This window comes from Aythya marila, assembly GCF_965140915.1.
Source record: "Aythya marila genome assembly, chromosome: 1".
NCBI lineage: Eukaryota > Metazoa > Chordata > Aves > Anseriformes > Anatidae > Aythya > Aythya marila.
Genome location: NC_139042.1, coordinates 10,564,671 through 10,589,341, shown reverse-complemented (window position 1 = coordinate 10,589,341; position 24,671 = coordinate 10,564,671). Strand labels below are relative to the sequence as shown.

The window sequence follows — 24,671 nt, the reverse complement described above, 5'->3', positions numbered from 1 at the left end:
ACACAAAGCACGGAGCCTGGCACCAGAGACACTCTGAAAGCACACATTTGACCAATTTGGGGCTGGTAGGTGGGCTGCACCCCACAAGAAAAAAAAAAAAAAAAAAAAAAAAAAAAAAGAGCTACAGGTCTTAAGAAACATACAACAAAGAAAAATCCTGAGCTTATCTCTGAGGTAATCCATCAGCGGGAAAGCAACATTAGAACGAATTCCTAAATCCTGACAAAAAAGAACTTAGTACAGATTAACCACAGAATTTGCCTATGTAACCTTAGCCTGAGGAATGATTTATAATACAAGAAGGAAGACCATTAATATATCCTTCTCTGTTTCAACAGCATTTAACACATGGCTGCAGACCTAATTTTCAAACCACACAATAATGTTTGGTGTTTTAATAATACTTTTCCATCCCATTTACATTGATCTAATGCTCTGCCATCACATAGTTCTGCAAACAGAGCAGAAAAAAAACAGGTGTTGGGTATATTTTAAATTGCTTTTCTCTCATGTGCTAACTCACCCATTTCCAGACATATCTGGGGAAATGCAGCCATGGGTGCCAGTGTTTAATTCCCTCATCCTGGGTATTACCATGGATAACATCAAGAAAATCAATGCCTCTAAAACAGGACTAAGTGTATCACTCAGGGCAAGCAAGAGAACTCAAGACTTTTCCCTCTCTATGCTGACAACATATGTAACTTAACATAATACTAGTTAACTGAAAGGTCACTTGTACTGTTTGAATTCACAGCTGCATGATGCTAAGTATAGTGAGATTTTAATTAGGTCCAGCAGGTTCAGAAAATGCTGATGCATCTCTCTGCTCCCAGGAGATGCTCAAGACCTTGCTGGGTGGCAGCCTGCAGGCTGGATTTGTGTTCTGGAACAATTCCACCCTTTCTATTATGCTTACAGAAGAGGTGGGAAACACCTGATAAAACAGCACATGAAGCCTACACACTGAGTATCTGCTTCCACACGTGCATGTGATGACGTGCTTAAAGCCAAGATCTGCTGCTGGATTGCTGTGGGTCCACAAGGAAGATCCTAGAAGAGGCATTTGATGCCCAGCATGAAAAAGTTGACAGCTCTATGCTTTACAGATTTTCATTTCTTCATTTCATGACCCAACAGCTCAGGTCAGTGATTCATGAAATCTGTAAAACAAGCTCCCTCCCCTCTGCCAGCTCCAGATATATGCAAATCGTTCCTTCACTAAGGCAAAGCTCTAGGCAATCAGAAATGTGATTTTTCAAGTGAGACACAACACTTGTAGTAGACGGCAGTGTGTGAACCAAAGCACTACCCCTGGACAACTCTGATCTTGCCATGAACTTCAAAATTTGAACCTGAATTCATACATGCAGAATCATCAGTATTTTTATACTGGATCAAACTGTAACTTCTCATCTAAATGGCTAATAGTTTTCTAAACCCATGTTGTAATAGTAATGGTTCAGTGCTCATTTCTAGGCAGACTCATTGCCCAGTGAAACACTGTTTTGTGGAAGATATACCCAGGGCTGTATTTCGCTGTGGATGGATAATCTGCCATGATATATTTTGATGAACTGGGAAAATCAAATCTCTTACTAGAGTAAAGGAGAGAGCAAATAATAAATGAGCTGTGTTTCTGTATTTTAATACCCAAATAAGTTAACACAAGCTTATAATGTATGTATATAAGCTGTGTAAAGTATTTGACTCATTCCTATAACTGTAACATTTGTAAGAAAAACAAAACAAAAAACAAAACAAAACAAAGTTCTGCATACTGAGTTATCTTTGATTTAGGAAGTTCATTGAACATAGAAAAGTGGATTGCTTTTCTTCATTACTCTTGGTATCCCAAATCAATAGAATAAATTAACGAAACAAGTGTGGGAGATTTTTAATGTTGGCCTGAAATCCTGCCCTGTAACTTCCATGCAGCATCAGATTATCTAGATGGCTAAAGCATTCTCCACCAGAGGCCAGAATCAGATATTTGAATATAAACAATGCACTTATTGAACTATTAGTGGTGTGATCATCCTTTACATCATCCTGGTGATAGCATGTCTAAAACATTTTAAAGAAAAAATAGTCTAATCTTGAGAGAGCTAGAAGAATTAGATTAGTAGTGTCTAAAAAAATAAAGACTGAAATCAACCATAAGCACAAGGCCAAAAGCAAACAAAGCATTCACAGGGGTGACTTAAAAGTCTACAGATGTTGTAGAAATGTCACAGACATCCTTAGCGCATCCAGTCTCTCAAGGCTATTGGTATTTCACTGAAGAACTGAAATGAACTGAGGGTCACAGCTGTAGATATACACAGACCCATTCTTGCCCCTTGCCTTTGGTCTGTATTATGTCATCAGGGTTGTGAGCACAGTTCCTGTTGGCTATCTGAATTTCACATGGGAAATTAAGGAATTTAAATAGAAAACTTTTTTTTTTTTTTAATTTAAAATTATTTTTCCCTACTATAATCATTTCATGGAGGTTTCTTTCTTATTTAACACCAGAGCAAAATTAAAATTCCACACGCATGAAGAAAAATGTTATTAAACTCCATCTTCCCAATGCTTAGGCTTTGTCGTCTGTGTTACTTCTCAAGTCGCTATCTAAAATAAAAGGACATCTGGGAGCTATTTAAATTTGCAATAATCAAGGAAAAGAGAAGAATCTGTAAAAATGCCGTGCCTTAATTATTTTGCAGTTTAAAATTCCTGTTCATATCTCTTGCACAGAGGCCAGTGAACTACTAATATTTTCAGTGATGCACTTGACGATTCTCCATCTTATTGGATCACATTAGCTAGAGATGATAGTCTGTGCAGGGAGACCACTTATCAGTGCAGACAGATGAATCACACCAGGACTTTCCCCATATTTTGCTGTGTAAGACTTTATGCCTGAGTACATATGAGAAGCAGCGTGCAATGTCATATGCAAATCTGTTTCTGAGAGTTTTAACCTCCAGTCACCTCCTGTCTTTGGGAAGTTGTTGGCTTCTTCTGAAAACAGCAACTTAATGGGGAAAAAAAAAAAAAAAAGGAGTGAAGGGGAAGAGGAAGAAAGTGAGGCCCCTGCGTTTCTAGAAAGCTGGTGCACAACAACAACTCTCAAAGAACAGAGTGTGCAGGATGGAAATCTGCAGCGTGGGATGGGTGAGCTCAGTGTGTGACTTTCTACACCATGAACCCAGGTCTCAGCTAGAACAACCACCTCACCAACCTGTCCCATGAGCAGCTCCACCCTTGGGGCAATAGCCTCTGTTGATAAACCCACAGAAGACTGGTATCAGATGAGAATTGTTTTGCTGGTTTTAGAACTGCATCTTTACTTCCCTTTGTTTTTTCCCTTTCCTTCCCCCCCCAGTTTAGAAGTTGTCATCCAAGTTCAAAGCATCACCATTCAAAGTGGACATCATGACATAGATTTCATTGACTTTACTCTCTATACTTATTGTTGTTCCACTACAAACCCTTTCAGGCAAAATCAAAATAATAAAAGGCAGCAAGCACTGACATTCTGCAAAACTTTCAGCAATCATTTTTAAACTCAAGCTGAAAATAAGAAGCTGTTTACCTACCCTTTTAATCTTCCTTGCATCATCTGAAAGGCTTCAATGTTAAAAACAGAAAGGCATGTGCCTTTGGAGCCTTTTAAACCTCAAACAAAATGTTCAATCAGACACACTACCTCATTTTTACCCCATCACCAGCATGTCACCAAGAAAAAATGCAGCTTTCTCTGCCAAATGTGGGCAATGCTAAAGATCCATGAAACAAATGCTTACACAGATTCCTAATCCAGGATTTTAGCAATCAATGTTCTGTAGAGTACTATTCAGCTACATAAACCCAATGAACTTCAGCTTTAGTACTTCTGCTGTGAAAAATACACACAAGCATATTACCACACTGCTGTCTATATTTTACAGAAAACATGCCAATTTCTCACAAAGGACCACTTGCTTTAGACATCATCAGCAGTGAAGGATACAGCCTAAATGAACAGACTCAAAAGCAAAACAAGGTTAAGTATATTAAGTTCCTGTGTGGGAGAACTCAGAGAAAAAGAGGAGGATGGCAGAGAATGCAGTGTTGGTTCAGCGCTGAGCCACCAGCGTGGTGTTTGTGGGAAGAGCTGAGGAGGCAGAGCTATTTTTAAATGCTGCTTTTCAACATTTTAAACCCCCCTTCCCCCCAGAAACTGTGGCCACAAAGTTTCCAGCAGCTCTTCCCCCTGTGATATTCCTGACCAAATTCCAAGGGGAAAAATGATAGTCCCTCCATCAACCGCCCCCCCCTCACAATTACAACTTCCCATTCAATGAGTGGAAATTTGAATTCTTTTTAGAAGGCTACAATTACAGCACATTATTACTTTTTCCTCTAATTACTGCATATAAATGCACGCTATGTAACAGTTTATTGCACCCTGTTAGTGTACTTACAGTAAATAGAAACCAATATGCTTCATTCAGCCCATGTATTTTGACACTCACATCAGATTTACCAATTTATCTTCATTACAACCCCTTGCACTGTTACTGACATCCTTCTCAGAGCTATGCTAACGCATCACAGTGGGAAGATTGATGAGGCTTGTATATACTGATTTGCTGCCGACGCAAGGCACTTGAGAGGCACTGTTACTGTTCTGATAGCACAAAGTTGGCTAAAAATTAGCTGCACTAAGCCAATGCTCTGCTCTCACTTCTCCTCCTCATTAATTACGGTACATGGCTTGGACCTTGGAAGGTTAAGTCTGTTGTAACTATGTTTTTAAACTTATTGTCTTCAGTTGCTTTGTCACTGTGGCAGAGATTTAAAGTTCTGACCATGCCTGTTAGCAACTACTTTTATTCCTCAGATCTAAATAGAGGCTCTAAATAGATAGATTTTCCACCATGACCGATATTAGAAGACATTTCTGAATGAATCTACAAGGATACATTTAAACTTAGTTTGGAGTAACGGAGATCTGATATGGCTACAATTTTCAAAACCGGCTAAATGACTTAAAAGCCTGCACTTTGCGTTGTCATCAAGGAGAGACAAAATAGCCTCAGCACTTTAAAAGCACCGATCTATTATATTCCTTTATCGAGAGGATGAAGAGGTCATATCTCACCACAGATTATTTATCTCTCCAATCATAAAGTTACGGCACTTCAAAGACTTGCTACAGCTGAACACTGCAGCCCGTAGCACTTCTGGCTCATTCTTTTACTGAATACAGGTCTTACACCCCAGCAGTTCCCAGCAAGCTGAACTCTCCAGCAGTGGGTATGTTTTGCAGAGGCTTTCCTTGCTAGATGCTCAAGTAAAGTAGCATCTCCAATAGTCCATTCAGAAACCACTCAGACTGAGAAAAGCACACACTCAGATCTACTTTCCAGGCTGAATGAGCAAGTCAACGAGCTGTAGCCTGGATTAAACAATCCTCTCCTACCAAGCTGCACATGTACGCTGGAAAGCAGAGGAGGAATTTTTCATATTCTGGACATCTCAAAATCAGCTGACATAATACAAGGCTGCAGATACTGCAAGAAATGGTTTTACTCTTTACACTTATTACTGGACCTCCAACACTCCAGCAGCTGTTTGCATATAATCACATAGCAAAATCAATATAGGTAAAGCTGTCAGACCAGGATTAGGAGGCATCTACAAAAAAAAAAAAAAAAAATGGGAAGAAAAAACTGGCAGACTGTTTTCTGTGTTTTTCTATAGCTCAAAATCTTCTACCATTCTCCACTTGCAGCTTCTTATTTTTACTAAATTGGTGTAATACAAGAGAAGATAGAGTTAAGTGTTACAACAAAAATGAATAGAGGAGAACAAATACCCAGAAGACGAAAAAAGTGAAAGTGAGTAAGAAAAGATGGAAAACTTATAGCCATAGAGCTGATCTGTCCAATTACTGAAGCAAAATAAAGACAGATTACCAGAAAAATGCAATTGCACCTCTCTTGGAAATACATTGTTATTTTCATTTCCTTGCAAAGCAAGCAGGTAACTATTAGAATTGCCTTTCTTGTTTCAGATGAGTGTTTAAATATTTCATCCCTGCTACAGACTATTTAAAAAAGTCTGTGAAATATTTCTAATGTGTTTGGTTTGCTTCATGTGGGAATGTAATGTAATCAAGCGGTCATTTTCCTCCCATTTCAGGCAGAAGCATTCCATTAGTAAGAATCCACTAAAGCAAGAGATCATCCTGTGTAAAATCCAGTGACATCCAATTTCAACCTAGGCAGAAAAATGCTACTTGATACCAAGTGCTGAATAAAACCTACAGCCTTCCAGGACATTACAAATGTGTCGAAAAATTCAGCCCTCGACTTGGGACCTGAAAAAAAAAGTAGCATGGGCAATGCAATGCCACAATCAGTGAAAGATCTAGGAGAAGGAATATGTTTTTTTTTGTTGTTGTTTGTTTGTTGTTTTTGTTTGTTTTGTTTTGTTTTTTTTTTTTTTCCTCCTCCGCAAACACACAAAACAAAAATACAACCTCTACAAACAACATCACCAAAACAAGCAAAAAAACCCACAAACAATTATTATTAAAAGGAGTCCGGTTCTGACTTCCTGATGCATCCTTTAACCCAGGGTCTAGAGATGCTTTTGCATTCACTTTGAGACACTCATTGGTAACTTCAAGCCTCACAGCACAGCCCTGTGACAGGAGCCTGGGGGTACCATTAGAAAAGTCACACAGACAGATCTGTTCAGAGAAGGGAATTCAAGGAGGAAGGAAGAAGTGATGGATGGAGGATCTGGGCTCAGAACTTGCTTTGCTAGAGATTTCTTGTGTAGTTACAAGTGCAGCCATTTAGATTCACATTTCCAACCTTGGCAGACAAAAATACACATACAGCCCTTGCTGGGAATTCCTGTTTTCTCCAACATGGACAGGGACAGGCTACTCCAGAAGAGTCACCCCTATGCCATCACCTGGAGATGAGCAATGGCACTACACAGAATTATAAGGGCTAACATCTCCCGTGTTATTTGACCTAATTTTCTGAATAACTTCTGCAATGAAGTGGAAATGCTGTCACTAATGGAATCTGCTCAGTAAATACTGGCCAGTGTAGTATAGCATCCATGTCAAATTCAAGTGGGAAAAAAAAACACAGGCTTATTAAAAATAATTAGCAAGTTGTATCCAGAAAAGGTCTGTCAATGCCTTGCACATGCACTGGGCATAAGGGACCAGGGGTTGTCAGGTCAAGCCCTATCAGAGCTTTTCAAAGGGAACCACATTTGCTGTCTTATAGAGCAGACAGACTACTGCAAGGAGGGTATGAAATGAAGCTGAAAGGGAAATACTGTACTACTGGGAGACTGCGGTTGTCTTGGCAATTAAAGCCTACCCAGGGGGTTAATTACACAGAGCCAGAGCCAGGCATTTTATAAAATGTGTTTTGAGAGTGCCACAAGAATGCACACACCTCAGCCAGCCCAGCTCTGAATCTCCAGCAGCGAGTTTGCTCTGATCCCAGGGAACCCAACTTCCAAGACATTTCATTAGCAGCTCAAAAAATCCATTTGGCCATTGAGGTTGTGTCTCCACCACTGCGTGGTTCCCTTTCTCACACAGCATTCCCAGTTTGGCTTTACAAAAATGTGGTCCCATCCCTGCTTCTCCAGGAGACTGTCACAAACCTCCACGTTCAGCAGTTTCTCTGCTCTACAGCCTGCCCTCCGTTTCATTCTACTGCTCCCCATTCTACTGCTCCCCATTCGAAAGTCTGGGAGCAACCTATGACTTTACTTTCCTTCTGCTGTGTCTTCAGTCTTCAGAATATTATACACCATTATTTTTTTCATATGAGACAAAAAACAGAGGAAAGAATACATTAGCATGTATTATATTGTCAACTACAGCTTCATTCTTATATTTATTTTATTTTTATTTTTTTGCTATTAATAGTAACACTTTCCCATCGCTATGGGAATCCTCTGGCAAGTGTGATTTTGGCATGTTTCACAGAGCTCTTAGGGAGGCACATGAATGTGAAAGAGACTTATAGACCTAAGATTTTCATCAATAGATATATTTCAAAATCAATGCTAATTTCATTCAGTTTACGATCTTCTCTAACAGTATAAACTGGAAAGCTTGCAGTTATTTGAACACATGATTACTTAACAGTTTCCAGTGTAATAAATCCTAAAAAGGGCAAAATCCTTTTATTCCTTCCATTTATTTATGGCCTGGAATGTGTGGGAATCTACAGTGTATTATCAAGGAAAAAAAAAAAGCCATGTACAGTAGTAAATTAACCCTTCACTTTTGTGTTCTCCATTACACAAAAATAATATTGGATTTATAACAAACTAAAATAATCATAGAATAGATAAACGTGCATTTTACTGCATTTTACTGCCAAACAGTGATTGCATTGGGAACTATTTTGTCTGGATGTTTTTTAACTTGTATGGATTTGAAGAGTATTTCCTAAAATATATAGTAGGAATGATTGATTGTTTGGGACAATATAGTTTTATTTCATTTGCACCACTATGAATCACAAATTTCTTATTTCACAAATCGATTAAAAAAAAAAAGTCATGGACCTTCTACCCAAAGGAAAAAAAAAACAACACACACTATGGTGTACAGCAATGCTGAAGAAAACACATGTAGTAATACCACTAGTATACAAATATATCACTCTATATCCAACATGTGAGCTATTTATAAAGAAAAACTTTCTGTTAAGATTAGACCAAGAATATGGTTGATACTTAGAGAACATTTTTTTTTTTTTTACTTGAAAATTGTCATTGGTAGTGCCAATAAACAAAATTAAGAAATTATACATTGATTCTGATGATGCAGTGAAAGTGAGAAAGGTCAAAGTTGGCTTTCATCCAAAAAAATATTCTTAGACTTGAGATTCAAATTTTAAACTTTTCACTTCAGGGGCTGGAAACAGTTTGGTACACAAATTGCAGACTACGCAGGGTGTATGAAGTAGTGCCTATGCAAATCTTGCCAGGGTTGGGGTGATGCCACAAATTTTAGAAAAAGTATTTTCCTCTGGAATATTCTACAGTTCTGTTAAAAATAAAATGTAAAAGCTACAATAAAAGAGGTAAGTGAAGCAGATTTGAGGTGGAAAACAAATGTTGTTCATATTTGTTCATTTTTTTCCTGAGCTTGTGAATTGCAAGATGTATTATTACTTCCATATAATCAGGCACACATCTTTGTGTGTGTCTGTCAAACACTGAGAGAAGGGAGAATTCCACTCTCCTGGCATAGGAAGAAGTTATTTTAAACTACAAAAATCAGTTAACCTTTTAACATATATTTTCCACTTAATCTTACCTCCAAAAAATGCTCTGCTTGCTGTTCCCGATCCAATTTTCTTGACGTTGTTGTAATCAGACCTGTGAAAAGAGGATGATATTTGATTGTCAATACCCGTTGAAAAATATATGTCTCTATCGACCAGAAGAAACAAATTCATTTTTCAAACACTCAAAAGGAAAAAATCTATTTGAAGCTATATCAGACACAGATTTCTTGACATCTGTCAAGCCTTTTCTTTTGCAGCACAGCCATTATGACTTTCTGACTAACAATAAATCTTAAAAGAAAATAGCTGTGAGAAAAGTAACTGAAAAACAGTTAGCTGTGTATCTACACTTAACATGCTACATTTATTACACTGAATAAAACACCTTACTAAAGAATCACTATTTGTCTTATGATTAAGTGCTTCAATGAATCATTTGCATTTGACTGAAATCCTTCCGTAAAAAAACTCATTAAAGATTTCAGAGTTCTCAAACAACTAATGGGATAGGATGCTGATTACTTCCATGCCAAGAATACTTGACAAAGAAGGTTATTTCTGTAATAACTACTTGTATACATAATGATTTCCAAATGTAATCATTCTAATGCATTAAAGGTTTTGTACCACAATTTCATCAATTTGTTCCATGCTCAAATTGAGTCTTTAAAATAAAGTACCCTTTTACATGAGGATGATCAAGATATCTTTTCTTTTAAAGCAATGCATTTTCACAAATGATTAACCTCTTGTGAGATTTATACCAAGTAAAGAAAATTAAGAACTTCCAAAGTTCCCTCAAGAAAAGTAATGCATACTGTTCTATGAATACAACTTTTTTTTTACTTTTTTTTGGTAAAGATTTAAAGGTTAGACTTGAGTTTTCCCTCCTACAAAGTGTTTCTTTGGATAGGGAAATGAATTGTTTGTCCATTTCGTGATAGATTCTGACAAGAGTAAAGGGACCAAATTTTCCTATAGGTATGTAAGTTTTTGGAGATAATGCCAGTGGACAAAGTAGCTCTCAAGAATTCCTCCTCTGCAAGACTACCAAGGAAGATAAATATTTCATGGATTCCCTATAAGACTTAGTTATTTAATTAGATTAGATAATCATCTAAACACATATCCACGATGACCCTGAATTCTTCAGAAAAGAGTTGCAACAACCTCTTACATCTACATAACGCCTTTAGTCCCAGAAGGCTTCTACAGCTACTGCTCCTCATACATTGTCACCTTCTGCCTAGAGGATCACTTCATCTGTTTTGGTCAGAAAGGGGGGTAAAACACATTGTGAAAAAAAGGTGAAGCGTTACTTGAAGTAATGGAAAGGAAAGTCCATCCTGCCTCCAATATTTCAGGCTCCTAATGAGATCTACCAGAACACAGAAGTGACATCCAAGGGGAGGTCAAAGACACCAGAGTGGGTTGTGACAACAATCTCTGTAATATTATTACATGGAAGAACAAGGTGCTGGCAAAAGGCTGAAAAAGCGAAACAACTGGTATTTCCTGCATTGAGCAATTGTAAGTATTCAAAACAGTTACACCATATGGGAGACTTCTACTCACTGCATGAGTTTTAACAGACATGACAGAACGGATGACAAATTGGTGTCATTCACACAAGATCCCCCATGTCTAGAGAGAATGCAAAGATACAAGGAAGAAGTTCTTAGTTATAAAAGAAGCTTAGCCTCAATAATTGGATAAATGAAAGAATTCAATTGTGAAATAATCTTCTTTGTCCCACGCATGGTCACTAGGGACATTTATCATGACCTAACCACAGTAAGGAATATGATCATTTTTACACCATCTTCCATTTTTTTCCTCCTTAATATGCCACTATGAACTACATCTACCTTCCTTTTAAATAAGAAATGTTTAGGGTACTTAGTATGTTGAATATTAGTTAACATCCAGTCTCCCCCCCAAAAAACAAACAAACAAACAAACAAAAAAAAAAAAACAAAAACACAAACAAAAACTACCGAATGCCCAAGCAATGCTTTAAATCATAGAAGCTCTCTGTCCTTATCATCTCCTTTAGGCAAAGGATTTCACATTTGTTTTGAAGACCAAGAGCTAACATCTGACACTGAGCATCACTAACTGTCAGAATTTATAGTACTTGTCTTTCACTGGTAGAACTAAAGCAGTCTCACAGAATCGCTGTTACCATTATAGGTTTGGGATTTTTCTTTGTTTTCTTTTTTTTTTTTATTTATTTTTTTTTTCTTTTTTTCAGTCTAGAGCCTTTTGGATTGCCATAACAGTCAGAGCGCCTGCAGAACAGGATTTACTTCTAAAAGAGGTGTATGAACATATGGCAAGTCTCTACAACAAAAGTGCATATATCTTAAAATTAGCAGATCTTAACAGATGTAGTAACGAGACTTAGCAGCCAGACCTGAAGGACAGATAACCAGGCCAATTAAACAGAAACAACAAAACCTTGGACTGAATACTAAAATGCAGTTGTCTTTGATGAGTGTCAGGCAGCATAAATACAGAGCTCTACAACACAGGATACCACCACAAGCAGTTCTGCAAACCTGATCCTGAAGAATGGTGCTAGCACAACTCATTGCTTCTGCTGTACTCTTGCATATGCATTAACTCTACATACAAGCTCTACCTACAACTACCAGTTACAGGCAGATTCATTAGGTTGTTACAACAAACTGGTCATTTGCAGAGGGGTCTCTAGTTTTGGTTCCTGTACTCTGGAGGATTCTCCCATCTGATCTTCTTGGTTGCCCCATTGCAGTCTCTGGACTACTCCACAGATGTTCTTGAAGTCATTCGTAGATCCTTCTACACAACAGTGGTGCTTAAAGCCACATACATGTGTACATAAAATAATAGCTATTTGTTAATACTTATTTAATTGTGGTCATGTATTGATACAAGTAAGAATTTGTTCCTTTTAGATTATAAAACTGTATTTCAGGGAATTCTGTCTAAGACAACCTATAGCTTTACCACACCAGTTCCTTCATGAGTTTTATGAGAACATTGCTGTGTCCCTTCTGTATTCATTACCCCGTGCCACAAATTCATAATAAAAGTAATATTTAGCAGGATGTACAACTTTCTTTTACAGATCCAGGGGCAACTGAGAGAAACTTGGTTTTGCACAAGGGAATATGTACCAACTTTAGTTCTTCTCTAACTGGATTAAATCGTCATACTCTGTTATGATATGAAGACATTATCTAAAGAAAATAACTCACAGAGAAAAATAAGCCCAAAGAAATGAAGTTAGGATGTACTGCAGGTTATGATATAAAATCACAAGGGGACAATGATGAAAAATGACCATTTCTTTTTTTCCCCATCTTCAATTTGTGCCATAGCTCTTCTAGACACACCATCTGGTCAACTGTCCAAAGCCAGCTGGGAAATATAGCAGGCATTTATCACAAAATAGCAAAACCACTAATAAACTTCAGAAAGCATACCACACCTCTCAGATGGTTCCCCTCAAATTTCCAGTGAAACACTGTGGTCCTGATAGGTCCAGGAGATACTTATAACTGTGATGATTATTGAAGAACAGCCACGACATTTAAGAGAAAAACTGGACAGTTTTCTGACTTAAAACTCTCTGTGCATCCTGGCCATGTAACAGAGCCATTTTGTCAAACTCCAAAACATTGCTTGATCTGGTGTTTCAGCCTGGAGATAACTGTTCTTATATAGTTTGCTTTTCTACAAAACCTCTTACTTTTGATACTGGAGCACTTCTCCCATCCTAAATAAATGAACTGTTACTCTTCTCCTGTTACAGAGTTTGGAAATGATGGAAGATGAATAAGCTCGCCCTGCAGAATATGTCCCTTTGGCTTGCAGGACACAATTCCCAGCTAACACTGACTGCAGAACACCCTTCCAGCCCCTCACTCTACACTAGATAGGACTATCATCCTTTTCTGCAACCTTTCCCTCAAAAAGGAAACTCAGCCTGTAGATGGAGAATAAATTCCACTGTCCTTCACCACACTGCCTTATAACCTCCATGAGACAGCTGAAGAAGTGGTGTGAGCAAGAAGGCAGGCCTGCTCACAGCTTAGGTACAGCCATAGCAATACAGAGAAAAGAACAGGACCAACACTAAGAATTCCTGACACTTTCACCAATACATCAGCCTACCCAATTTTCAGCCAATGCATCATCTTGGAAACGAATCAGCAGTTATTAGGGCTCAGACATGTGCTCAAGACATTTAAACAACACTTAGCACTGACGCTTGGCAAAATGCTTTAAGTGCACTGCAAATGCAAGGTGAAAAAAATAAAACGTTCACTGAAAGATTAAAATCTGTATGAGTTAACTTTGCATTTGAAATGAGTGAAGCATGACGTTTCTAGTGAGCAAATGAGGAAATTTAACTTATTACTAAATGATAACTTGATCATCATGTCTTAGAATTAGTTGCAGATATGTGTGTCTGTGGAGGCATGCACATGTATGTTTATATATACGCAGAATGAAGACGACATAAAGTCAGGAATAGTTATGAATTCAATAGTATGATGAATCCTTTAGAATTATTTTTATAAAAAAGTATCTTTATTAATAATAAAGCCAGCAAACCTTAAAGAGGAGCAGCAGCTTATAGGTTCTATTGAGTTTATATGTTTTATTATTCAGAAGAGGCATGATGTTCTGTCTAAAACTGAGTCTTTTGTGATTTTTTTTTTTTTTTTGAACTGTAGTTCTGCTTGGATGCTTAAAGATGTGGCTAAGCCAAATGTCTCTATCTGAGTAATATCCCACAGCATTCATTGCTTTCTGATGATATGCAGGTAGTAGGCTCAATCTAGTGCAACTCCACTGCAATCAAAGCAGCTCTGCAAATTTATGCTAGCTAAGAATTTGCTTAAATGACTGTAATCTTTGCATTTTTTAGTCAAAAATACATGAAAAAAGGCACAAAATTATTAGTTTATTTAACATAAACAAAGCAAGGAAAACAAATTTAGAATCAAATGTAATTTAAGGCCAACATCTTTCACTTCAAAATGCATATTTGCATTTGTATATCCAAATTATTCCTTCCTCAGAAGGCTGTGATACTGCTATTAAATCCAACCATAGCTCCAAAATTTAATTTAAATTTTACCACTTTTGCCAATCTGTATCATAATTTCTATTGGACAGTACTAAAATGTAAGTGATGGTCTGAAGCTAAAACAGATAAACTTAAGTTTATTGTAATTTTTGTTATTAACTTGCCAAGAAATGCAAGGTAATATGCAAGCAGGGTCAGAATCTTAGAGATTTGTCAAATTTTATACAATTATAGAATGGTTTGGGTTGGAAGCGACCTTAGGGACCATCAAGTTCCAACCCCCCTGCCATGGGCAGGGACATCTCCCACTAGACCAAAACCCCATCCAACCTGGCCTTGAACACTTGATGCTGATCAAAGTGAAGGTGACAACTAAAGCTGGGGGAAATAATGCCAAAACTTCACTAGTCCAAATATTGTTATCCGAGGTTCCATATATTTAATAGGCAACACTATTTTATCAAGTCCATAAACTATCAACTAGTCAGACAGTGTAGACAATGTACATAAGCTTTAATTTATATGCTGGAAAAGTTAAGCATTTCTTTATTTTCTTAACAGTTATACAGGCCAGCATGTCTAGACATTTCACCAATTACTTTCTCTAACCTTCACTATGAACTGCTCAAACTCCTGGAATAATAGGTTTATTATGGCAGATAAGAACTGAAACATCAGTGTGACGAGCACCATAATGAAGAAAAATGAGAGGGGCATCCTGGGCAGCAGGGGCAGACCAAGGGATACAAACTGGCTGGAACTGAAAAAGACACAATTACATTGTCTATAACCTTTTGCACCTTCCCAGACAAACAGGCATCCGACGACTCTATCTAAGAGCAGCATGGATGAGCTGGGTAGGCATTGCTCACCAACATGGCAATGACTCAAACACATCTCCAGAACATTTTGTTTTCTCTTCTGGAAAATTCGAGGCACTCACAATTGCTCTTGGAGACTGAAATGGTGATGGCATGTGGAGAGCTGCAAACCTGTTTGCTAATTCAGATTTCAATGCTTTAATTATAGTGGCCAATTGCCAATTGGGATTTTCCAACTGAATAATCCATGTTCTGCCTTCAGTTAGCTCTCTTCTGTCAAAGAAGCGTACTCATACAAATGAATCATAGAATCATAGAGCCACAGAGTGGTTTGGGTTGGAAGGGACCTTAAAGCCCACCCAGCTCCAACCCCCTGCCATGGGCAGGGACACCTCCCACCAGCCCAGGTTGCCCAAAGCCCCATCCAGCCTGGCCTTGAGCACCTCCAGGGATGGGGCATCCACAGCTTCTCTGGACAGTCTATGCCAGGGCCTCACCACCCTCTGAGTGAAGAATTTTTTCCTAATATTGAATCTAAACCTTCCCTCTTTTAGTGTAAAGCCATTCCCCCTTGTCCTATCACTGCACACCCTAACAAAGAGTCCCTCCCCAGCTTTCCTGTAGGCCCCTAGATACTGGCAGATCTCCCCAGAGCCTTCTCTTCTGCAGGCTGAACACCCCCAGCTCTCTCATCCTGTCTTCATAGGAGAGGTGCTCCAGCCCCTTGATCATCCTTGTGGCCCTGCTCTGGACCTACTCCAACACTCCAACAAGTCAATGTCCTTCTTGTGCTGGGGCCTGAGCACGGCACTCCAGGTAGAGTCTCATAAGAAATCCTTATGTGTCTTGTGTGCTTAAGGAGATAGACAATATTATACAAATACATATATATGCATTGTATATACAGTTGAATATTTGAGCATACATATGGTATGCATACCATGTAACATACACAATGAGTGAATGTTAAAAATTATCCTAAAATATACTCTTTTACAGAGGTATATTAGCTCTGAGGTTTACCAATTTTCATTCTTTCAATATATATTGGTTGTCTGAAACCTTTGTGTCAGAAACAAATTAATCCCTGGACTTAAGAGAGTCACCGAAGAAAAATTCACGAAGGTCAGTTATACACGAAGCCTATGGCAGAGGAAACTTCTAAGCACTGAATCACTTGAACAGTGCACAGAGGGAAACATTGCTACGTTTGCTTCTTCTGATGCTTATTCTCTATGTGTCCAGACCGGCTCACGGCTGCAGGTGTGATCCTGAACTAAACTGACCTTTGGCTTAGAAGAAATTCACATATTTTTCAATACCATGGCACTTTGGGACCAAAAATCAGTTTGCCACAGGCTATTTTCTAACACAGATTGAATTTCCCTAATATGGCTATGAAGCCAAGGAGAGTTCAATAGCCTTCTCCTTAGGAAATTAAATTATTTTCATTCAACCTGTAGATGGATAACCTTACCTGAGCTGTGTCCTGAAGTACTGCTTAAAAGATAACAGAACCTGCTACGGAAAGACAGCATATTTTACTGCTGTCTTTGGAAATACTGCAAATTTTATGGCATAAAGCATACATTTTTTGAAAATGAAAATTTAAAGAACTCCTTTATTAATATCTCATTTCCAAACTTGATTTAGATGAGATATGAAAAAGTATTTATGTAACAGGTAACAAGCAGGCTAAAGTAAAAGAAGCCCAATATGCTCCTCAGTTTTAAGCCAATGACTGAATATCTCATAGAGATACAAAGATGAGTAGGAAAGCAACTTCCTCCCCTTCCCCAGAAATTCTAACTAGATACAATTTACTGCATGCTTTACTGCTCATTACTAAATCACTTTTTTTTTTTTTTCTTCTGCCATGCCTATTTATAAAATCAGTGAACGTACTGTTTGCCTTGGAACATACTGCCTAGCTACAAGTCATAGCAGAGCATGCTTTACATCTTCTTCATTTATGGTGTTGGGGTCTTCTCCCAGAAGAGCCAGGCCAGCGCAGGACCATAAATCTCAGGGCTTGTCCATTACATCAACACGGCATGGTGTAGATGGGTTAGCCAAGGTCTTGGCTAGAAGCTTTTCTAATATCTGGTTATTGGGGAAAACTGTCTCCTGATTAAGATACTGATCTCCGTCTTCACAGAAATCAGTTTTGAAATGGAAGTAAAAAAATAAAATTAGAGAGGGTTCTCTGCAGAGGTATTGTGCCTCACTAGATGCTTATCCTAAAACACAGACACTATCTTGCCACAGTCCAAAGTAGATGTGCTTCCCAATCTTTCTCAAACATTGTAAAGAACTAGAATACAGAAGGAAAAGCACATGAAGATATCAAAGGAAACTTTCTGTAAAGCTGCCCTTGAAAGCTTTGCTTGGGGAGAAAAATGCCTTGGGATTGTTTGCTGAAAACATGGGCCTTTTAACCCAACAAGTTAAACAGACAAAAGGAACTGCTAAAGCAAACACTACTTTTCCAAAAATGCTCTGTAAATTCAGCAACTGGTTATACACACCACTCATTTCCTCAGGCTGATTTTGCAGAAATTCATATGGGAATGTATGGGTTTACTGATGAGTTTTCTAGAAATCTCAAATATTTATTAACAGTATACACAAAGGTATGAATACAGCCTACATATCCTGAACACAGAGAAGAGTACACAGCTGTTCAGAAATAGAGCCATCATCTGTCAACTGTCCCACTGCTCTTTGATAGTATGAAAGTAAATTTAGGACTTTAGATAGAAAAAACAAGGCAGCCAAAACAAATAGCATCAGGATTTTCAACCTAATTCAGGAAAGTAGAACTATCAAGTATTCCTGACCATAGAAATGCAGAAATGAATTGCAATAACCAGGGTAATTTTATTACCCACAGGCAGTGAGAGGCGTTGTAAACACTCTAACAGCACATTCATCTCCTGCAATAAATTAGGGATCGACAAAATGAAATTGAATTTCAAAGATAAATGATAGAAAATGATGTAAATTTTACTTGGAGATGTAAACAAACATATCATTTTATATAATTACACATGTAAACCTCTAATTTAGGAAGGCTGTATTCTGATCTAAATGAATGATACTTCATTGAACAAGAGAAAAAAAAAAACACAGCAGGCAAGCCTGTGCAATTACGTGAATGACTGCTGCCTTATTGTTTTTCCGGAGGTGACAATGAGTGAAATGACCTCTTTGAAGCAAGCTATGTATAAAAAACGATTGCTTTTAAAAACAGTTATGTTTTCTAACACGTAGTTATGTCTGAAAAAAAAAAAAAGTGAAGAAGGAGCTGAAGAAAAATCTTTTAATTCCTTTTTAGCTGACCCTTCTGTCTCTCGTGAGACTTCTCTTTGCTTTTCACTGAAAATACCAAAACTCTGCATAAAATGCAAAGCAAACATTTACTTTAATGAAGAACTTGGAGTACGCTGTTAAAGCTTTTTGGCTTTTTTTTTTTTTCTTAAATTATGTTTAAAATGGCACTATGGTGTGACAGTCTGTTCAGCCTTGTGAAACAGAGGACTGAAAGGGACTTCCCTTTTTCCCTTCAAAAGTCAGTAAGTGCAGACTTCAGCTCCTGCAGGCAAACCCACCAGGTACACATTCTCATAAATACTTCTTTTCTCTCTAAGAGGTCAGGTTTTCTGTTCCCACATTGCTCCTGGAAGGCTGTTTGGGAACATGACTGCTCTCATCAGAACCCCCTGATTTCCAGACCAAGTGCATTTCTGGGCACTTTACACCTATTTATTCTTTTGCTTTCTGGCACTGAGAGGGCCAGAGGGCAAACCTGGGCCATAGACCCCGGATCAAACCTAGGCCATAAACCCCTGATCACTCACAGCTTTCTCCTTGGCTCTGCCTTCAGCTGCAACTAAACCGACCGAGCTCCTTTGGCTTCCTCTCACCTAATGAATTTTCCAGTGCCCTTCTTGCACTGTAGTTCTAGCACGCTCTCCCCCTCCCCTAACCTGATGGATGGGGGCTAAACACCGTGCTCCAGATAACATCTCCACAAGCCTCATGAAATAGCCTAATGAGTGCCTCCAGTGGATGCACTGTGAGCAGAGAGAGGTAGTCTTGTTATTAGACCCCCAGTGCAGTGTTTCCTTTACTCTGTTAATGAATCTCATCCCATTTCTGCTCCTTGAACCCTCAGGAGTTCATTCTTTCCTTCTTTCTTCCCCGGCCCCTGCGAATTCTGGTTGGGAGAAAACACCCACTTCTGAAGCAGGCATCCCTGACAGAAACACCGAACAAGATCATTTGTCTAGCCAATACTTGGAAATAATTTGTTAATGTGTGCCCTTCAGCATGCAAATTCCTCTTTCAAGACTCATCACTTTTACTTCCTCTTTAGTCAGACCCATATGCACATATCAACTCTCCTATTAATCTCCATGTCCTCATGCCTCATAAATTCCACAGGGCAACCATATCAAATGCATTACTGAAGTCCACGTGGATGACACATACAACATTTCTTAGAACATCGTTTATCTTATCAGTGACATCAAGATAGGCTGCTATGATTTATTTCTGGTAAACATATGAGCACTTTCATCCTATTTTCAGTGTATTTCAATGTTTTTAATTTTACTGTTCTTCTAAATATGTCCAAAAGCCTTGCAGATGACAGAGGTCAGACGAAAAGTACTGTGACCACAAGGCTTATTCTTCATGCTCCTGCCTGCCTGCTCTGTATCATGGACATTTCATTTGTTATCTGCCAATTGTACAGTTCAACTCCAAGATTTGATAATACCACTCGATAAATTACTGGCTGCCTGAGTTCAATGTAAGGTGCCGCTTCTTTCACATTTCTGGAATGGAGATTATCATTGTTATTTTACTTGCTAAAAGAGTGATGTCAGTGAACTGTGTTTCGCTGGGTAGAAGCCAAATCCCAAACAGCTCTGGACAGCAGGACACAGTTGCAAAGCTGCCTGTGGCATCCTGCAATCACCACTTGATCCTGGCCACTTTAGACCATAAACAGTGCCTGAACTCAGGTGGGCTGCAGCCAGTGCTTCTGCCACCCCAAAAAGGCTCCCCTCAGGGCAGGGTGGTGGAGCCACCACCACGCACACTGTCTGCAACCCACGGCTGCAATTTTAAAATGCAAAGACCGATAATACACAAAGTGCCCAAGCTGTGCTGGCTCCTCCAGCACAACTGATGGGCAATTTCTCCGCAGTGGCATCGCCGCCTGAGTCATCTGTTAGGGCCATCGTGCTGTGAAACAATTGAGAGAATGCCCTTGAGGGACTGTCATGCAGGGGCTTAGCTCTCCTAAAACACTTCACATGGAAGTTCACTGTTTGCGGGATCAGGGTTTTTAAAGTTCATGTCCTTTATTTAAGCTTAAATGAAACCATAAGAATAGAAATGGCATTCGTATCTTCTTTTGTTTTCTGCTCTTAAAAAATGCAGTGCTGCCTAAAAACCTAATTGCTAATACGATGCCTCAGCAGAGATTTTAACATCCCCCTGAATCGCTTTCATTTTCAGGGAGAAATTACTGAATTCTATTTGGGTTATAATTAGCATGTAATTATTACTTGCAGGAATAGCTATAAATATATATAACTGGTGGCTAGCTTAGTAACCAGCACACATAATCATTATACAATTTTCTTTAATTTTTTTATGCACAAAGGCCTCATAATTCTGCAAAAGTGACAACAGAGCCTAACTAGACTCCAGTTATAATTTATGCTAATTAATTTCACTGTTTGCAAGAAAGAAGACTTACATAACATGGGAGGTGGAGGTAGGTGGTGCCACTTTCAGTGGAAAGGGGCTATGCAAATGTTCCGCATCCCATCCTGCATGTTGAGCCTTGTTCAATCTTTCTTTGGCATGCTATGATATAACAACAAAGGCAGGAAAAAATAATAACAACCAAGTCTCCAGCGTACGCTTTTGTGTAACACATGCATAGGTCACTGCATGATGAAGTCCTGGTATTTGCTTTTCTCAGTTGAGGAGGAGGTGTGGAGGTGTGCAGGGCACAGCTGTCAGTTCTTCCTCCTCATCAAGACGCCCTCATTACCTTTTAAAGAGAAATGATTTTGCGTTTTTCCACATACACCCTCAATGAGTGCTGTTCTTGACAATGGGAAAACAAGCCCGTGTTTCTTCCAACTGCACTCAGAAGGAAGGCGTTGATCTTTCTTTCCCGGCAATTGTCTCCCGCTCAGCAAAGCCCCCATGCTGGGAAAGCAGCGCCTTGTGCTAACTGCAGATTCCGCAGGTCAAGTAAATCTCATCTTCATCTCCAATAAAGTATGATTCATTGGCGAGGTGACCTTCCTGATCCAAATGAAGAACGCAGAGCTGCAGAAAGAAGCCTCGTAGAAAAGATATATGGCCTTGTTTCATGACATACAACTCGCAGATAGACCTATGTATATCTCAACACTCTTAAGATCCACTGCCCTTCCCAGGGTGGTCTCCTGCCTAGAGACCATATAGAAACGTGTCTGTTTATTTCCAGCTCACCCTCTGCCTTGGTCTGTAACCTTCCATGTGACATTCGATGTCTCTGTGCTTCAGTTTCCCATCCCATAAAACTGGGATAATTGATATCTTTCTCTGTAAAGTGCCTTGTGATCAATAAAGGAAAAACTCAGTTGTGTAAGGGTAAGATATTATTATTAACTAACAATCTCATAAAGATCTCACTAAGCATTTTCCAAAATTTATTGATAAATAAGTAAAGAAAATCATTTAGTTAAAGAATGAAATGGATCCTCTGCTTTCTTTTTTAACTCCTCTGTGCAGGGATTTATTTAAATTATTATCAGCAGGTGAAATGTAGCATTATCTCTGACCCCCACTTAGTGGCTCAGCACGTAACAAATACCAAAAATGCACAGTGAGACAGGAACAGAAGCAGCAACTGCTTTTCTCTGCAAAATAAGGCCAGTACGTCAGCGTTGCTGAGCAGCTGTCAGATCAGAGAGGCAATGTAGTGGGCCCTGAGTACCAGTGTATCTTTGGCCGAGGAAGAGCAGCAGAATCAGTTGATTGCAAAGAGCTCTCAGTTAGGCACCAGATGAGAGGAGGGATCCTTCCACATGTACAGGCAGATGGAGCAGAGGAAGGACAAGCAGACCCAAGTTGCTCAGCCTGGGGTCTTGGCAGTACCCTGAGCACTGTACCCTGCTGGCTGCCTTTTAAAAATGGCACTGATTTCTTTATAGCTCCTTGAGTGACTGAGGAAGAACCTGAGGGGACTGGGATGAGAGTGTAGAAGGGATGGAGGAACTAGGAGGTGCGCAGAAGTGAGAGGATGTGGGCGTGCATCAATCCTGTGAGACTGTGCTGAGCAAGTCTTTGCCACTGGTGGGGCAGGTGACAGAGGAACAAGGGCCGGGTGTCACCAACACAACCAGAGCTGCAACATATTACTGCTGGAGAACAAAACCACCACATTCTTTTTATTTTCTGTCTGAAGCCCAGGCTCATTGTATTTTATCTATCACTGCCCATATACTCCTTTTATGGCTCCATCTTCTTTCTATGTTCTACCTTCTCCTTTCTACTTTCAGTTAGCACACAGGTCTTCATATCCCACTTCTTCACCCTCCGAAGGCTACAGATGATGTTGTTCACCCACCCAGAAGAGGGCTGAATGTGACTTGAATGAGGCCTCACCTGTGCTTCTCTCCTGGTCATACTGATGGAGCTCTGAGGCACTCCTGGCACTACACGACAGAACCGTGAGGCCAAGCAGCAACTGAAGCCACTTCTCTCTTCCTTCCAACAGAGTAAATCGAATTTTGTCCTTAGCTGACTCTCTCTTGTAAAGATCCCTATCAGAAATATATTTAAGATGGATATGGGTTAAGTATGAATGGAAACATATGTGTGTGAAAGCACTAGAAGAAATGGCAGTCAGGCTTAAAAGAAAGGTCCTTGTCAATAAACCAAGGAGGTAAGTGACAGCAGGCAAACTGGTAAAGTGAGGAATGTGCTGTTTACATCTGGGCAGAGAGCACTGATAAGGTCCCAGCACTGATGACTTGTCAGCAGAAGACTTGTGGTCTGATAACAGGAGGGCAACAAGGTTACAGGACAACACAAATCCCATCATCCCAAGAGAAAGACAGATGATGGCCCTAAAGAAACCAAAGATGAGAGATGAAGTCAACAGGCCGTGATTAACAGAAATGGAAGAAAGCAAGCTTCTGATGCTAAGATAACTGTTAATCCCTAAATGCTTTAAAAGACCTGTCCAAACTCAATTCATTGTCAGTTGGGAGGAACCTAAGAGACATAGTGAGGATTTCAGCTTTGCACGCAATTTATCTTGGCCACAGCAACTGGACACATGCCCTGAGTATGAAAGTGTGAGTAGCTAAAACCAACTTACAGAACAGGTTAAATAAAATAAAACATCCTTCTAAAACATCCCTGCAGAAGGTCTTGGACTGAATTTTGTATCATTTACCTGTAGCACTCTTATTTCAGCAAGTTTTAATCTAGACAACTTTTCTACCAGCTTCTCTACAAAGCAGATGCCACTTTTCCCTATCCTGCTGACCAGAAGCTGAGGACAAGCACGAGGATAATACACACACACGTTGAGAAATCTATTCTGTACTAACCTATCATGACTCAATAGCTAGTTGTTATTGCACCACTGGATACAAAGGCTCTGAAGCAGAGTGGGATGCTTGGTGTGCTCATTTGCATCTCATTACCCAGCATGCTCGTCCTCCTCAGAGCTATTTTCATAGCGGCATTGTTGTCCGAGCCCTGGGAACAAGTGGAAAGATTTGGTGATTTTGGATGCATGCAGTTCTTTTCTACTTACTTTGCTCCCCTTTTACAATGAAAGGCTTTGCAAAGTGGTGAAAATGAACCATTTTTTTTCATTTTTAAAGCTGGATGGGTGTTGTTTCTTTCTTTCTTTCTTTTTTTTTTTTTTTTTTTCTTTCCCCAGTAGTTTAAGCTATCAGGAACAAATCTTGAATAATAAATAAGATTACGGAAATGTGAGCCTAATGTTCCTCTCCACAAGGTGCTCAAGCATGAAGGTTTTGATCACAGAGTAAGAAATGAGATTGAACTTCCTTCTGATTTAAGTTTCGTTTGTACAAAGAACTATTCCAGCAAAATGTGATTGCAAGCTCATCATTCAGTGAAGGGCAAATATCTTCAATCGCAATCCAGTAAGATTAGCAGCTTTCTGTGTGCGTTACAAGCCTCAGTGAAGAGAACTGAACATACTGGCTTCTGTCATTGTCTACATCTAAGACTGTGATGATTTCACCCTGTCCAATTCATCTCAAAAGCTGTAGCTTCCAATTAGAAGTATAAGTTGTCAGCCAGAATAAGTGCCTATCATTTGAGCCAGAGCAGTTTTGGTTTCTGGCAGTTGTATTGCATCAAAGGGTTGATTTACAGATCAGTGTTTTTTTT

The 24,671-nt window shown here is 39.1% G+C and overlaps 1 protein-coding gene across 1 annotated transcript in view; it reads right to left on the bottom strand.

Annotated features, from left to right (window-relative positions):
- LOC309873773 (protocadherin Fat 3-like) overlaps positions 1-24,671 on the bottom strand; it is a gene marked incomplete at its 3' end in the record, with an annotated part of 322,738 nt that overhangs the window by 29,653 nt on the left and 268,414 nt on the right. The window contains exon 4 of the mRNA XM_082751488.1: positions 9,347-9,408. Coding sequence (XP_082607614.1) covers positions 9,347-9,408 — 62 coding nt within the window. The remainder of the gene's footprint in view (positions 1-9,346; positions 9,409-24,671) is intronic.